The sequence below is a fragment of the Lolium perenne genome, chromosome 2 (assembly GCF_019359855.2).
Source record: "Lolium perenne isolate Kyuss_39 chromosome 2, Kyuss_2.0, whole genome shotgun sequence".
Lineage (NCBI taxonomy): Eukaryota > Viridiplantae > Streptophyta > Magnoliopsida > Poales > Poaceae > Lolium > Lolium perenne.
Window position 1 is genome coordinate 98,780,167 of NC_067245.2, and position 17,026 is coordinate 98,797,192.

The 17,026-nt window shown below is 44.0% G+C and overlaps 2 protein-coding genes across 2 annotated transcripts; both read left to right on the forward strand.

Moving 5' to 3' along the window:
• Positions 1–3,189: 3,189 nt before the first annotated feature.
• On the forward strand, positions 3,190–3,561 carry LOC127328744 (uncharacterized). The gene has a single exon (XM_051355319.1). The coding sequence runs from the start codon at positions 3,190–3,192 to the stop codon at positions 3,559–3,561; it is 372 nt and encodes a 123-aa protein (XP_051211279.1).
• A 3,428-nt stretch (positions 3,562–6,989) lies between these two features.
• On the forward strand, positions 6,990–9,152 carry LOC127333365 (uncharacterized). The gene has a single exon (XM_051359755.1). The coding sequence runs from the start codon at positions 7,320–7,322 to the stop codon at positions 8,385–8,387; it is 1,068 nt and encodes a 355-aa protein (XP_051215715.1). The 5' UTR covers positions 6,990–7,319; the 3' UTR covers positions 8,388–9,152.
• The last annotated feature ends 7,874 nt before the right edge of the window (positions 9,153–17,026 follow it).

Consider the following 17,026-nt stretch of genomic DNA (forward strand, 5'->3'; position numbering starts at 1 on the left):
TCTTTTCCCATTTTTTAGTAGTTTTTTTATTCAGGTACTATCCTCTAGCTCCTTTTGTTCTTTTATCTTCTGTTGGACATTTTGAAAATGATAATACAATATGCATGGGGAAAACCTACTATTAAGTTTTTTTAAAAATTATCGTGATTTGCGGGATCTGGCATATCCCGCTTTTGTAGCACTAAGAAGGGCATCCACAAAGTTAAATGGGTCGCCAAGCCTTAATTCGTCTAGACGGTCTATATGTACACTGACTATACTAGTTAACATTGAAGAGACATCAAAACTGTACTTGCGAGCCTCGATGTAGAGATTGCATCGGCGCAATACGTTAAAAAGCACGTGATTTGGTCACTATCGAACACAAACGTGGGTATTACTAGCACGTTCGTCAGTTTCTTCCTAGCTTCTAGCGCTTTCCTAGAACTTTAATCGCATGTTGAATATTTTAGTTCATTTAGCCTCTTCCTACGAGATCTGGCCTTCATGGACGTGCTAAATTCTTACTACCTCCATCCCAAGATTTAAGATCTATATTTTTTCAGAAAGGCAAACTATGTTAAGTTTAACTAAGTTTTATAAAAAATCATTAACATGTCAAATATAAAATTAATATTATTAGATAGATAATGAAATATATTTTCATGTGCTATCTACAAAATATCATATTTATTGATACATTATTCTAAAATTTTGGTCAAACTTTACTTGCTTTGAATTTTCTAAAAAATATACTGTAAGCCTTAAGCCTTGGGATGAAGGTAGTATTTGATAGGTAGTCATATTGTCATCCTAATAATTTTGTAATGCGTGATCTTTTTACTGTATGAATATGTTTTTTTTCCGTGAACTATTTTGTTTCCAAGTTGCAGCCTATTTGCAACTTAAATCGTACTTGGGGTCTCGCTTTCGACGTGTCCACCAGATAGAGGGACTTGTGGAGTATTTTGGTGGTTCAGCGGAGGCGAGTTCGTCTTCGGCCAGGCGGGGCACGGCCTTGGGGCCGGCGAGGTAGTTCGAGCGGTGGCTCTGGTTGGTCATCGATCCGTGTGGAGCGCAGCCTCGAGGCTGGCGTGTGGTGTCGTGTTGTAACGGTTTTTTAGCCAGTCTTCCTTATAAATGGGCCAACTATTTTCTCCTATATCTATGAAAGGAAAAGCTTTTGCAACGTTTCAAAAATATCGTACTTGCAACAACAACAAAAAATTGCACGTTGCAACCCACTTGTAACTGGAAATTTCCAGTTGCAGTCCCACTTGCAACTTATAGGAAACACGAATCATGATGTAAATCTAGCCGCACTTGAGTAGAATAAGCTCCAACTTAACTCCCAGTCAACTGAGAAGTAACAAAACCTTATTCTAAAAGGTGGTGGTGGTGGTGGTACTGGAGGTGGAGGAGGAGGAGGAGGAGGTAAATCTCCACGTTTACCGACTAGGTGATTATGAGAGCATGTGCGCATGAATGATCGGAGTAGGTAGTTTCTTATATGATTGAATTGTATTATGTTTTGGAAGAAAATTTTCATACACTCATGACATCATACTATAAACTTTTTATGAGTCAAACACTACTTGTAAAAACAGTCTTGTAGATTTTAAATCATGTAAGATTTAACTGAACATAATATTGGTGATTTTAAATATCCTACGAATCAAACATGCCATAATGTTAGAAGTGGAATAAAATTGTGACACGCTGGGGCCTCGGCAAAAACTACACATTTACACGATTGGAGAAGTAATATCTCCTTTAGGGCATCTCCAGCGGGCGACACATTTCGGATGCCAAAATGGACGCGTCGCGTCCGTTTGTGTCGGTCCAAATGATCGAAATCGACCGCGTGTCCGTTTGCGTCGGGGTGGTTCTAGCAACACGACGCATAATTTTTCCCTTTTGATAAAAGCCATAATTTAAATTAATAAAAATACAGAACAAGACTTAGAAGGTCATAAAGGCCTGCTAAAACCTAGCTATTGGCTACTTCTCGTCGTTGATGACAAGGCCGATGAACTCCGTCGTCGGCCATGGAAGCTGGTACGGCGGTGGAGGAGGAAGGACATGCTACGGCAACTGCGGCCAGGCCGTCGGCGGCGCAGGAGGCTGTGGTGAAGATGGCCACGGATCCCAGACGGTTGAAGGAGTAGCAGCCAGCGTGTGGTCGTTAGAACGCGTCGACGTGGCCGGCGGAGTCGCCGGCATCCCCTGCACGACCGCCGAATCGCAAAGCTGGATGGCGAGCCCGTCCCACATAGCGAGCTTGTTGAGCTCGTCGAGCTCGCTATTGGCCAGTGCCATGGCAATGACCGCCTCCTCGCTAATGTCCAGCGGCTGGATCTCTGGATCCCACGCCGGCCCGCCGTCTTCATGGCCGTTGTCTGCGCTCCATGTCCTCATCCTCGTCGTCTTTCTCCTGTTCTTCCGCGGCAGCGCGTGTCGAACTCCCACGTCCCGAACGAGATCCAGTTGTAGGTGTTCAGCGCGTACGCCAAATCTTCTCGGAGATCGGTCGGCAAGATCGCTCGGCGGCGGCGCACCTCGTCACGGCGCTCTCGGCCCTCGTGTGGCACGGGGGGGGGGGGGGGGGGCACGCGCCTGGAGTTGAGGTACCAGCCTCCTTCAGTCAGATTTGCGTCCGGCAATGGCACCGGCTGGTTTTCCTCCGAGAGGCGGCGCGCGAACTCGATGCGGACAGCCCGACCCACGGCTTCTTGCCGAACCGCGAGCCGCTAGCCTCGTGGTCGTTCTTGGTCTTGCGGAACGGCCAGCATTTCTTCCCCATGGCGTCGGTCAGGTGGATGGTGTGGTTGAAAAAAAGGGCGCCGACAGCGAACCTTTAAGAGGCTCGGACGCCATCTCGCATTCAATATCCTGCCGCTACGACGTCGCCCACCAGCGTACGCTCACGGAAGCCGAGGCGCACCATTAACGCGGCCCTGAAAAACTATAGCGCGCCACCTGTAAGTTATGCCGCGGAAGACAGACCTTCTTAGGGCCAAGTACCTTTGGGACCATGACTTATTCTCCCCGACGGTTCCCACCAAAGGATTGCAATTCTGGAACGCCATACAAAAGATCAAATGGTACTTTAAAATGGGAGCTAAACACCAGATTCACAGTGGGCGAAGGACCTACTTCTGGTTGGACTGGTGGACGGGTGCTGGGCCCCTCCGTTTCACCTTTCCGCGGATGTTTGCTTGCTGCGACAACCACTTTGCTACTGTCCAGGGGGTTAGGACCAACGAGGGCTGGAGGATAAGGTTCCGCCGCACCTTCTGCCTAGCTGAAAGGGTCGAATGGGACAACCTCTGCAGGATCTTTGACCTCTCGCCCGCTTCTGAGGGCGATGATGTGGTCCGTTGGGCTCTGGAGCCTTATGGGGAGTACTCCACCAGCTCGATGTACTCCAAGCTGTCCCGAGGGGGGACGGTTACCCACTTTAAGGAGATTTGGCACACGAGGGTACCGCCAAAGATCCGGGTCTTCCTCTGGCAACTTATCCGGGGTAGACTGCCCTCCGGGGACCAATTGCTCAAGCGGAATGGGCCATCGAATGGGTGATGTGCCCTTTGTGGAGAATGGGAAACATGTGACCATATTTTCTTCACCTACCACATTGCAAAATTTATGTGGGCAGGGATTAGGTATCTCCTTTCCCGCTCTTGGGACCCAGCAGGGGCTGCGGACTTCGTAGCCATTGCCAACGGCTTGTCGGGTAGATTTCGTAGGATACCTTGGTTCACCTTCGCCGCTCAGAGTTGGGCGCTTTGGAACATCCGCAACAAGCTAGCTATTGAGAGCTTCCTGATCTATAGCCCGGCTGATGCCATCTTCAAAATGTCTATCTATATGTAGAGCTGGAGGGTTTTAGTCAGACTGAGGGACCGACCACTGCTGGACGTGGCGCTGGACAAGGTTAGCAGGCTTCACGAGGATCCGGGCCGGAGGACACTGACATCATCGACATCCTGGATGGAGCGACGAGTTCATGCTGCCTCTCCTGCTACCTTTGCGCGGCTCCACGCTTGCCCTTTGTTGTTATCTTTGGGTTTCAGACTTATGTATTCGGTATGGTGGTGGCACTAGACTTATGGAGGTACCTGTTCTGTGGTATGTATTGTATCGCTACTTCTGTTTGCCATGAGAATAAAGCTCAGGCCAAAGGTCTTATGTTTAAAAAAAGACGAAGCATCTGTGCCGCTACTAAGAGGCCCATGCTAGAATCGGGCGGACGACCGCTGCGTTTCAACAAAAATGCAGCAGTGCGGACGCTGCACGCATGAATGATCGGATGCCTGCAGTGAATCCGCTACAGCTTAGGGGCACCCACGATGGAAGGAGGGGCCGCCGACACGTCGGGCCCGGCGTGCCAATCCGCCGACCGATGAACAGCGGATGGCGATGCATGACTTGTCGTTTTCCCTCTAGGGAATTCTCGTCTCCACTGCTTCCGTGCATTTTTTGGACCATCCTCCTCCTCTCTACTCCACTGTGGTTGGGCCTCACCCACGAGTACAGAAAGAAAATACGAAAACAAAGCTACAGAGATCGAGGAAAATTAAAGGGAAGTGACTGCCACAGTGAGGAATTGTTCTTCTCGGGAGCTGGAAAAAACTTCTCTAGCTATCGCTAGCCCGGCCTCGGGATTCTGACCGACCACTAACATTTCTTTTTGCTTATCTAGTTCGCTAGATCGATCGAGTGTTGGGGTACTAGCGCTGTACGAGCTGATGCTTTACTATTTCGAGCATCAGGAGTGCTGTGGTCCTACATATACGATTGTAGATCTCCTAGGACAATTATCTGCATGCAATGTAAGATTGAATTGACAGCTTTCTAATCACGACTAGCTGCTCCACATGTGTGCCGGTTAAACAGTAATACTTGTACCAGCAAAGCAGTCCTTCAGTCACTGACTCACTGCGTACAGTATCAAGAACAATGTTCGAGTAAGGAAAGGTAGTGTAATTGAAATTATACGGTAATTTAAAGTTATTCTATTTCTGAACTAATCATTGCATAAATTCTCGATATTTCCAACCACAGCATATAGTTGTCTTTTTGAACTCCAAACATCACTCTGAAACTGGTACGATTGATGAAAAATGGCATTGCCTACTAAGTTGATACTAAAAGCCTTATTTACATAAATCTAACACAAATACATGTATTCTTCTACATACATAGTCGATTGAGCAATTAAACAATCCTCAAAATTGTCGGTTGTAGTAAGATTTTATGCAGTTTCTACATTTGCACACAGGTTCACCTTTATTATATCAAATAAAGTTTACTACAATACTCTATGGAACGGAGGAAGTACTACTCCTCCGTGTCTCCTCGCCCGTGCTTATAATCAAGGTGTTAATTCAAAAATTTGTGCACACCATGATTTCAAACTGTTGGGATTGATCTCGGGCTTAACTACTAGAGGAAAACGAGGAACATGGCTCTCCATGTACTTGCCTGATCGGGGCACCCAAAACCAACCGGTTTAGGTCAGTAGTCCCAAGACGCCACATATATAGAGGAAATATTTATTTTCTAATAAAAGAGATAACAAAGTATGGGCAAGTCCTCAAACTCCTAACTACTGATCCAACAAGGGCGATGCAAAGGATCAGATGACCAACAACCACCGCTGGCCACCAGGAGGGCAATGACGGCGGCGTACCTACATTGTCTACCTGCTGATGGTCTTCCTCGACCAGCACCGCACCACCAGAAGCCTACGGCCGTCGTCACCGTTGGCTATCCTCTGATGGTTGTGTATACCAATTCTGGTAAGTAGCATCCTTGTGCATATGCCTATAGGTGTTCTAATATGAGATTAAGATCCAGAGATCCAGAGGATGTAGGTACAACCCGTAACATTACGACCAGAATCGTTGAAATTATAATGGTCACAAAATCATGAGTATAGTACAACATCATACAATATGACCTAAAATAGAATCAACAAAAAATGGTGTGTGGCCTATACCGAGTAAGAAAATGGTAGCAAATATATGTCAATATGAGGGCCTCGCAATTTTGTTTCTCCAAAATGGGGAAAAACTGATGAATGTGAAACTTTAAAGGTCAACAAACCTGAGAACTAACTTCGTGCTCAGTCAAGTCATGCACCATTTAATTTGCATCGTGATTCGTGGTAGTTATGAGTTGTTATATGTGTTTTAACTAACATTTGATGACATCATCTGACTGAGCACGAAATTAGTTCTCGACTGAGAAATAGTCGCACCCTTTAAAAATATCTATTGAAATAAGCAATGAAACTACTGATGTTTGCCCGGAAAAGTCCCAGTTGAACCTGGGTGCACGTGAACCCAGGTGGGAAATGCATTTTCCAAATGTTAAAAAACTATGAAATAAAAATAACGGGGTACGTATGCATAGGAAGTTTTCGTGGAGAAACCATTTTTTTATTTCAGAATCTAAAAAAGACAAAATACGTCACATATATACTGCTATATAGCCCTGCAAAATTTCACTTTTTTTGCCGAGGCAAAATAAAAGGTTTTTTCGTCACGAAACTCATATCCAGGGCACATGTTTGAGATCACCTTTGCATTCATTTTGTGTTTCAATTTTAAAAATATGTTTTTACATCACAAACGCACTTTTGAAAAAGTGGGGTTCTGAAAAGCTTTGCCCCTGATATATCCTCACAAATCCCTTCCTAAAACCAACCTAAGTACATAGTGCGGCAGTCAGCTCAAAGCTAATTAACACACGTCAATAACAAGGACATGAACAACCCACATAGTCATAGCACGTATACAAAGACACATACAATACCCACCCCCACTGCGCACAAACTAAAATACACATACCATCATACAATGATGTAAGCGCATATATGTAGTTGAAAAAAATCAACAACGCAACCATCTTCTAATCTATAAATTTGTAACCTAACCATCTTCTAATACGGATGCGGCGGGTGCAGGGTGATGAGACCCGCTGCGCTGCTATATAAGGTGAGGTAGTCTGCGTGCGACCGCTTCTCTCTAGTCTCCGGCTACTCGCTAATTTCTGAGCTGAGTGCGTCGCGTTGTCGTGCTGTGTGGAACTGCGAGAGAAGCCTACTAGTATCACCATCAGCTCGCAATAATACCTGCACACCCGCCTTGTTGCCTAGCTCTTGTCAGCGAACCTCCCCACCCACCCCGGCCTCTCCTCTCTTCATCCCCATCCCGTTCCATTTCCACCTCCATCGATCTCTCCTGCTTCTCGAGTTAGCTTTGAGCAGCTACGCGCTGATCACAGCTCTACACGTACGGGGTGAGGGTAGAGGAGGAGGAGGAGATTAATTCATGGCTGGCGCGGGTGGTGGGGCTGCGGCTGCGACGGTGCAACCTGCCGCGCCGGGAGCGGGAGCGGGAGCTGGAGCTGGGAGGAGTAGCTCCACATCTGCGGGCGGAGCAGGCGGCGGCGGCGTGGCTGACCCGCGCGCCGAGGCCCTGCGGTGCCCGAGGTGCGACTCGGCCAACACCAAGTTTTGCTACTACAACAACTACTCGCTCACGCAGCCGCGGCACTTCTGCAAGGCGTGCAAGCGCTACTGGACGCGCGGCGGCACGCTCCGCAACGTCCCCGTCGGGGGAGGCTGCCGTAAGAACAAGCGCTCCAGGAGCGGCAACGGAGGTGGCAGGCCGGGCGGCTCCTGCGCCGTCGCCGCCGGCGGTGCGTCCTCTAACGCGGCTGGCGGCGGCCTCGCCTCGTCGACCTCGTCCATGTCGATGTCGCTCCAGCCGCCGGGATCCCTGTCCTCGGCGCTGGGCCTCCATGGCCACGGTGGCAGCTCCTTGGCCTCGCTGCTGCTCGGGAGCGGCGGCGACCACCTCGGCCTCTTCCACGCCATGCAGTCGGCGGTCTCGGACGCCACCGCCTACGAGATGCAGCAGCAGCAGCACCAGTCGCAGGTGGATCAGCTGCTGGGGCTCGGCTACGGCGCCAACGGGTCGCAGATCCAGATGAAGCCGTGGCAGCAGCACTTCCAGGACGGCGCTGCCGGTCTCTTCGACGGCTTCTACGCGCCGCTGCTGTCTGGCTCCATCGTGCCGGGGCTGGAGGAGCTGCACGTGAAAGCCGAGGCCACCGCCGGTGAGCAGCACAACCACCAGGAGAAGAAGGCCGCCGACGGGGAGCAAACCTGGGATCAACAAACGACACCGTCGTCTAACGTTGAGGCCAACATCATGGCGTCGGACGCGCTCATGGCCGCCGCTGCTGCCGCGTCCATGAATCCGGCGGTCAGCAACGCTGCTACGGCACCGACGTCCTCTTCCCTCATGTACTGGGGCAACGGGGGCATCGGCGGATCGCCCGCACCATGGCCGGACATGGCAAACTGTGGATCCTCCATTGCCACCTTCTTCTAGCCGGCCGCCCAGTCTGGATGGATGGCTAGCTAGCTCCTTGGTCGTTAACCTTTTCTCCTTCATTTTTTTCCGGTTAATTTTTCCTTGACTAAAATAACATGTAATTTGTGGGGGGAAAGCTGAGATGAGAGAGAACACTCTTGGTAGCTAGAGAGAGATGAAGCCAGAAAGTTAGATCCACAAATATTCATAGGGTTTCTTTCACCGAGAGATGGATCGATCTAGTGTACATGTTCCTCGGGCCTCGCCTTCGATCGATGAACAAGAGGACGATGGGCATGCATGGATCTAGGAGAAGAGGCTGGGGAAGCAAGCAAGCAAGTGTAAGTGCGGAGCACTCCTAGCCATACTACTTGATTTGCTACTTCTCCTTCTTTGGGTGTTTTGTATATAAGGCATATGGTGTAGGCCGGTGTGGGGATATATGAGAGCTAGCATGCAGCAGCAATGGTGGTGCAAGTAATGAGCCTCTCTCTACCTTTCTCTCTCATCTTTGGCATTGAAATTAGTGTGTTTAATTGGTTACTTTACCTTGCAATCGCCAAGTCCTTAGATGTATAAGTTAATACTAGTACTCCTACCCCCCTTGAAGCTTAGTTAGAGAACTGTTTTTGAGTTCTCAAGCATTGGAGGGTTTCTTCCTCCTTGCTCTCTCTCTCTCTCTCTTTTTCTAGAGTGGACTTCTTTCATTTTCTTGGGTTTTTGTTTTGTTCAAACTCTATTGTACCAATGATGACATTTTGAGTTATGAAGAAATTTGAACTATTGCTGTTCTTCTGGTGATGATTCATATATAGTCCCTATGCGTGTGTAATTAAGAACACTATATGCACTCTAGCTATAGTTGCTTCACTTTTAGTGCATGGATGGATGTCTCACTTTTGGTCATGTGCAGCAGCTTTAGCTAGCAAGCCCGAGAGCTTTAGTTTGCGCTCTCTTCTGGATGCGCGAGCGCATGATCAGATCTTTGAATTCTGTGCATTTTAGGAAGCTGTCTTCTTTGTGAAGGATCGATGATCATAGGATTCCTGCATGCAGTGGCATTCATGCAAGTTAGCGCTATCATGTTTCTGTGATCAGAATCTTTTATGCCCCTCCTTTATGCCCCTCCTTGGCGGATATACATGGCGAGGGTAAAAATTACGGCTGTTTACACATGCTTGTTCTTTCTCGCATGTCTCGTAGCAATTTGGACCTGTATTTCGATGCCATCTATGTTCACACTACTGGTACTTGAATACCATGAAAAAGGAAACGGAGATAAATTTGGAAGAAAGAGATTGGTAAGCAATGTGTGTGCTACACTGCTACTAGGGAAGACACGCTTGAGATGGAGAACATCTATTTGTTGAGCTGTACATTTTTTTGTGCATGTATATAAAAGGTGTTTGATTTTGGATTTTCATTTTTAACAAAAAAAAGGTGCTTGCATGTCTATAGTTAAATTCGTTCTTTCATGTCTCATATTTTTCCAGTTTTTTTATTCATTAATATTTCCAACGATGGGTTCGAGACTTTTGAAATCACAACATTAATTAATATTGAGCTATATCTTATTTGTTCTCCAAATTTCCGATGAGCACAAAATGATGGAGATAGAAATTTTGTACTCACTCCGATCCATACTTGTCGCTGGGAATGAGTGAATAGCCTCACTAAAATGTGTATAGATACATGTGATTCAGCGTCAAGTATTATGGATCTGAGCGAGTAGTAAGTTTATTCATTTAACTAGGGAACCATGTATATATATGAGCTATATACTATCTTTCCAGCCTTCTGTATCCATAGCTAGTTAAGTAAAACCTGTGCTAGCTCCAGGCAAGCACTTTCACATTTTTATGTTGAGCCAAAATTTGTTCTCCCTCCATCTTGGGTTTCTTAGTTATGCTTGTCTATTTCTCTTATGAGCATAGGTGAGATTAATTTGAGTCTATTGTGTACAAGTAGTAAGCTCCTTTTTCTTCAAGGACTTTTTTTATAATTTTCATGCTTGCTGTTCGTAGATTATGGCTCATAATTGTTGAACAATTGAAGTGTTATAATGCCGCAACAGCAACACTTTATATTCGATCAGCAGTTCATTGAATATGCATGGTACTCGATCATGGGGTTCGTTCCTGGAATATAACAAGCGTATTCGTTCATTGTACTGCACATTTTTTGCATCATTTCTTTAGCAATACCAGCTTTTCTCAGTTTCTCCCACTTCGACCTCTTTTGGCTTTGTTAGATTGCATGCGCACGCACGTACGTAGTTAATGCATGCATGCTGAATTTAATGCACGCATTTCAGTTATTCCATAGGATCATCATGTACTGTAGTATACACAATCATATTAAGCGAAAATACTAGTACTCAGATTATTGATAAACAAGGCTACGCGTACCTGGAATGATAAGATCAGGTGCACCTTGTGCATATTGATCTATCATATCAACCCAGGTTCTGCACATTCAGAGTCGTACGTACGTTCTCTGTGTGCTTTTTAAAACGCACCATTAATTTCTTGTACTGCAAAGACATAAGTAACCAATAAAAACCCCTTTCAATTACAATTAAATGTCTTTCCTGCTGACTGTAAGTCCAAATCTCTTTCGGATGATTGCGTTTCTCTGATCGATATATCAGTGTACCATGCGTTGTTAACTTCGTAAGAGCAGAAAAGGTAATTAGTCAGATATTTTATTGATGTGTAAAGCTTATACAACTCTATATAATTTGAAAAGGATGTTGATATCGGAAATTCAATTCGGCTCTAGGGTGCTATGCTCCGTCCACCCCAAAAACATATTTTTATTGTCAAAAAACAACAGAAAAAACGCACATACATCTCGACAATCTATGTGCGTTCATACAATTTCGCGAAAATCTGATATTTTTTGTGGTCGATGTAAAAAAGATAAAACCTGTCTCACAAAAAGCCTTATTTTAGCACCAAATTTTGTCTTTTTTGCACAGCCCAAACAACAAGTCGATTTTTTTATGGAAAGACATTGTGCGCACGTAGCGTGTGAAGATTTACAGTTGAACTTTTTTGATTTTTTTTGACATTTCAAAATGTATCAAATATGCATTTCAAAATAAAGTGAGCATATGTACTCAAGAGTCAAAACATCAATCCTATATATGGGCTCCATATTTTGTTTTAAGACACCAAGTACAATGTGCATGTACTCACACTACTACCACATGGGCACACCCACATGAAGTGCACTCGAGACTAGAACCATAGAGATTCAGCATCGACGAAATAACCACAACATGTCTCACTATTTATGGATCCACCGTTTGTCACCGAAAGACTAAGACACACGGGACCTCAGATTAGGGGTTTACGGGCTAAGAGTACAACCGGCATTGCTAGCTACTCAACCTATAATTGGTTCTCTCCTTCATATCTTTTGTTCGAACGCACATTTTCTTATTGTTCTTGATAGAGATACAATACTATTTCAAAGGCAGAGTTACTGCATTCTGAAATAGAAATGGTTGATTTATCATCTTAAACCAAATGTTGTGGCAACAAGGGACCATGTTTGTGAAAGTTAATTTCTCTTGTACAATGAATACTCATTTCAGCATTGGGGAAGGTGAGATCATTAGCGATGCGGCTTGCATGTGGACTTCTTCGCCAAGCTCCTACCTTACGAGCACATAGAGGTGATCCTTGCCATGTTCATCTCCGCCCAAGGTGATGCATTTTGGTGGCGTGACCGATGAGATCTATCGATCTAGGGATGTATAGATTATCTAATGGATGATCTGTACATGATCCTTGTGTGGAATGTAAGGGGTCTAAACTCCTGAGCCCACCAAGATGCCATCTATCAGCTTGTTTCACTATCTTTCATAGCGTGGTGCGCTTCCAAAATACCAAATTCATGTGCATGCATTTCTTCCACGGCCATGGATCATCGCCTAGGGCGGGATTTAGGTAGTTTTTTCTTCCTGCACGTGGCCACAACATTTGGTTGTATCCTGCTAGCTTAGAAGTCGATTGTAGTGTCGGTCTCGAACCTGCACTACTTGCCTAACTCAATCATGTTTAGGTGGAGTAGGTAGCTCGGTTTGATGGTGATTTACAAAAGTCTACTCGACACAATCGAACGGTAATAAACAATCCTTGTAAAATCTAGCCAACATTCGTGACGTCCCCATCGAGATGGATGATGGCCAAAGATTTTAGCCTAATCGTTAATGTGGAAGATAAAGAGAACACCCATTTGCATCGGCACATGTTGCGTAAGTTTGGTAGGACTCTCCTTTAGCTTGAGTTAATGGAATCATGGCTTAATGGTAGGAGATATATGTGGTTGAAATATGTAGCAACAAGCGTTGGGGCGAATTTATCGGGTTTTCTCCTCTATAGATTGGGACACCGAGTTCCCCTCCTTGCTCTTCTTGGCGACGAATTCTCCTGTGTCTCGCAATTGCTTCCTCCTTCTTGACTTGGCACCCAAGATAAATAAGTGCAAGCTCCAAGGTGATTCTTGATTGGTTCTTTACCTCTTGTAATTGGAACCTGAAATATCACAACTCCGTGTTCTTTACCTCAGACCATGTTCCCTCATCAATATCTATTAGATTTGAGATTTACTGGATAAACTAGACTCATTTTTTGGATCTGGTTGAAAGAGCATGGGACATGCATGTGAAAGCTAACTCAAGTGCTTCTACTATTTGTGCTAAATTAAATAAAATGAGGTGTGAGCTTAAAAAATGGGGAAAAGAAATCTTTCTCATTATAGGATTTTGATTGAAAAGTGCAATCGGGAAATTCTATATCTGGATAATCTCAAAGATACGAGACCCCTAAGAAAACTTGAATTTAAATTCAGGAAAAATATGAAGTTACATCTAAAGTCTCCAAAAAGTGTAACTATTGGAGCTTGGTGAAAACTCAAAATTCTTTAGTGTCAAAGTAGTTGTAAGGTTTTGGAAAAATAAAATGGTTGAGAATATTAATAAAGTAGGAGTTTCTCTGTTGGATCACACTTACAAAGCATATGCATTCTTGGCTTGTTATAAATAAAGAATTTGAGTGTGTCAGCGATATTGCATCATCCGCCAAGGAATATATCACCCCACTGGAAAATCTTTAGTCTTTGGTGCAGCCTTTTGCAGTTGATAAAATATAAATATATTCAAGTATATGAAGCATGAAAAGCTCATAGACAATATGGTTTACATTCCTATTAATTAATAAATGCTATAGCATCATTAAGGGTGAAATTATCAAACTTTTTGATGATTTCTTTGAGGCGGATGCAAAGCTTGAGAGTATCAATGGTTCCTTTATTACACTAGTACCTAAAAAGCTAGGATAAAATAGTTAATGACTCATGCATGTAATATGCATACATGAACTTTTTAGTTTATTGACACATATTTCCATATATTTGCATCATATAGAATAGTATATCCATGTTTTACATTGATTTATGGGGAATTATCAATGATCCCCTTTATTTTGGTTATAACTCTGGAGAACATGAATCCCATGTATTGCATAATTTTAACTTCTAGGGACCTAAATGAAGTTAAATGTCCCTACGATTTTTTGAGGTTTTTTTACGCGAAGAAAATAACTTGGAGTACTTAACCTCAGGAGGAGAGCTCGGAGGCCCAAAATAGCACAGGTGGCACGGCCCCCACCATGGGCCTTGCCAGTCTACCTCTTTCCCTCCTCGAGCATCCGCAGCCATCAGTCTTCGTCTTAGACTAGAAGTCTTGACATAAAAATTCCTACAAAAAAGGACCCCAGATGCGTCTTTAGAGGTGGCGGCGCAGAAACACTAAACACTAAAAAAGAGCCATAACCAACGAAAATTAGAAGGGGGGACGCCATTGCAGCCGCCTCCGGTTGGATCTCCACCTTCCCCAACATCATGTACATACACCATGACAATTACGGGAGTAGTCCACCTGTAGACTATGGTTTTGTGGCAGTAGATTGATCTCTCTCTCTCATGCTATCATTGTTTTAGTACCACATGAGCTTCCCAACAAGATTATGGTAATCTATATAATTCCTATGTGGTGGATCTTTGATTTTTTGAGTTGATATTTGAGATTGGAATTCTATTATGTGTAAGATGTATTGGTAGATCAATATTATGCACCCCATTTTTAAGTACTTTTTCTGATCAAACTTGTATGGAAAAAAACATGTGTGGGGGAACGTGTGTATTAGTTGGAGTAACATGCATAGTGGTGGTTATTGGATAGTGACAAAAAATTGAGATCCACTATGGTTTTTACCTTCCTTTTGTTAGCTCACTAGGGATAAAGTGAATAAATGTGTTATAATCACCTGATGACACACAAGGTGGTCTTGTTTGCTCCAGGTAGCACATTTGATATTAAAATATCATGTTTAAATACCTAAGGCTATATTCTATTTATTCTGAATTCTAGATTGAGTAGAGATTTCCCTTTCTAGTGGAGTTGTGTTGCATCATCTTTTTATTAGGACGTGATGTCCATATGAATGCTAATCAAACACATAATTAAGTTTCATCAATATTATATCTTCTTTGAATTGATTTATATTCATTACACCTTATGAGAGAGTAGACAAGTGAACACATGAACCCCGGTCCACTTTTTTAAATAAAAAACCAATTTCCAATACTTTTATTGTCTTTTATATTTCATGCATTAATTAAATCCGAAAATACAGAAAATACTTTTACTATTAGCAAACACAAACAAAAACCCAAAATAACTTTACTTTATTATTTTTACTTTCTTTCCAAGTTATAGATTTACTTTTATTTATTTATTGTTTTATTTTAGTGCTATTAAGGGTATGCTTGGTTCATTGCCCAAGCTAGCCCTGCCAAAAATTTGGTATCCTAGTAAATTTTGCGCTACATTTGGTTTGCTACCAAAATTTTGGTGCCAATGAGTCTTATTTCATATCTCTCACAGATTCTTGCCAAATAATTGGTCAAGTGTGGGCAGGATTCCTAGCTTAGCCAAAATATTGGAAGGCCAATTCTTGCCAACATTTGGTAGGGCTGAACGGGGCATGAATCAAACATGCCCTAAAACCCTTTCTTGTGCTTGGCAACCACACAATGGAGTTAGGGACACAAGGCAATCACTTTGTTTTGCAGGTTGCTAGAAGAAGACAAAGGAGTAGTGAACGTCCAATTCCTCGAGAGTTTGATATAAACCCTCGAGTCGCCTTTGTGGGTAAAAGAATCTTCTACAACAATCTGCACTTTGAGTCCCAACATGGTAACAGAGTTGTTGCCATCAAGAACAATTTTTGGCGTCATTGTGGGGGAGATAATAAAGACACTCCATCAAACCGATCCCTCGGCAAGCGCCATCAATGACCTCAAGCCCATATCTCTTATAAACCATTCTTGAAATTTCTAACAAAGTTAGTAACTAATAGAATACAAAATTAGATTATCATATGCATTCATAAAAACTAGTATGAATTTATCAAATATAGAACTATTCAATATTTCTTAGCATGGTCCTTTGAATTTCTTCATCAATATCATCAATCAAAGAGGAAGATCATAGTGTTCAATATGATTTAAAAAATATTTTGATATCGTTGAGCACTCTTCCATCTTGGGAATCATGAGAAGCATGGGGTTCCCTGAAATTTGGTTAAAGTGGGTTGAATAGATACTTCTTTCATTTTATTAAATGGTTTTTCTGGTTTGCAAGAGAGATGTAAGACTACAAGACCTACTGTCGTTGCCTACTCGACAATACCCCGGAGGAGGGATCCTCACGAAGGGGGGGAAGTAGATGGGGCCAAAGGGTGGAGAGCCATCAGGACGGTGGTACGCGAGTTAACCAGCTTCAGAAAAAGCTGCTCGGAGGCATGGCCTACTGCTGCTTGTGTGGAATTACGTGAGCGCTTTCGCATTGTTACAATGAGTTGTGGTTGTGCCCCTAGGGCTCCCAGGATCCGGCTTATAAGGCTGCTCATAGTGGGGAGTAACGTAAGGTAGTGTCATGCATAAGTTACTAGTCCATGTTACTACCTTCATAGTGGAAAGTAACTTAGAGATGGTATCATGCAAAGCCTCATTTATTAGTTCGTAGACTTATTTTATCTTGGGGTGTGTGATGTTATGGTAACATAGCTAGTTACCACCTCTCTCTCTTTCTTAATTTATTGCTATATCATGTCACCAAAACACATTGAAATGTGTGATGTTACTACCTAAGTTACTCCCACTATGAGCAGTCTAAAGGTGCCTGGATCTAGTGTTTCTACGGAGAGTCCTACCCTTGAATACAAGATGGCTAACTACGGAATATTACATTGTCGTGCACACCAAGGATCCACATATTCCTAACTTGTCATCCAAGGTATGGCTCCTTCGGAGAACCTTCTAGATCCGACTCCTCGTGTAGTCTTGGATGGATCCGGCTCCTTGTTGCTGGGCTGGACTTCCTCCAGCTTCAATCAACAACAACTGGGCCATCCGGTGGGCCATATGCCACCACCACCATTGGTGGGCCACCCGGGCTTGCCAGATTATTGGCACTACTGATGGATACCCATTATTCATACCCATAACAGTAGCCCCCGTAGTTCTTCATGATCCGCCTCCTTGTCTCCGGCTTTTTTCGCATAACCGATCAAGTCGTAAACTGG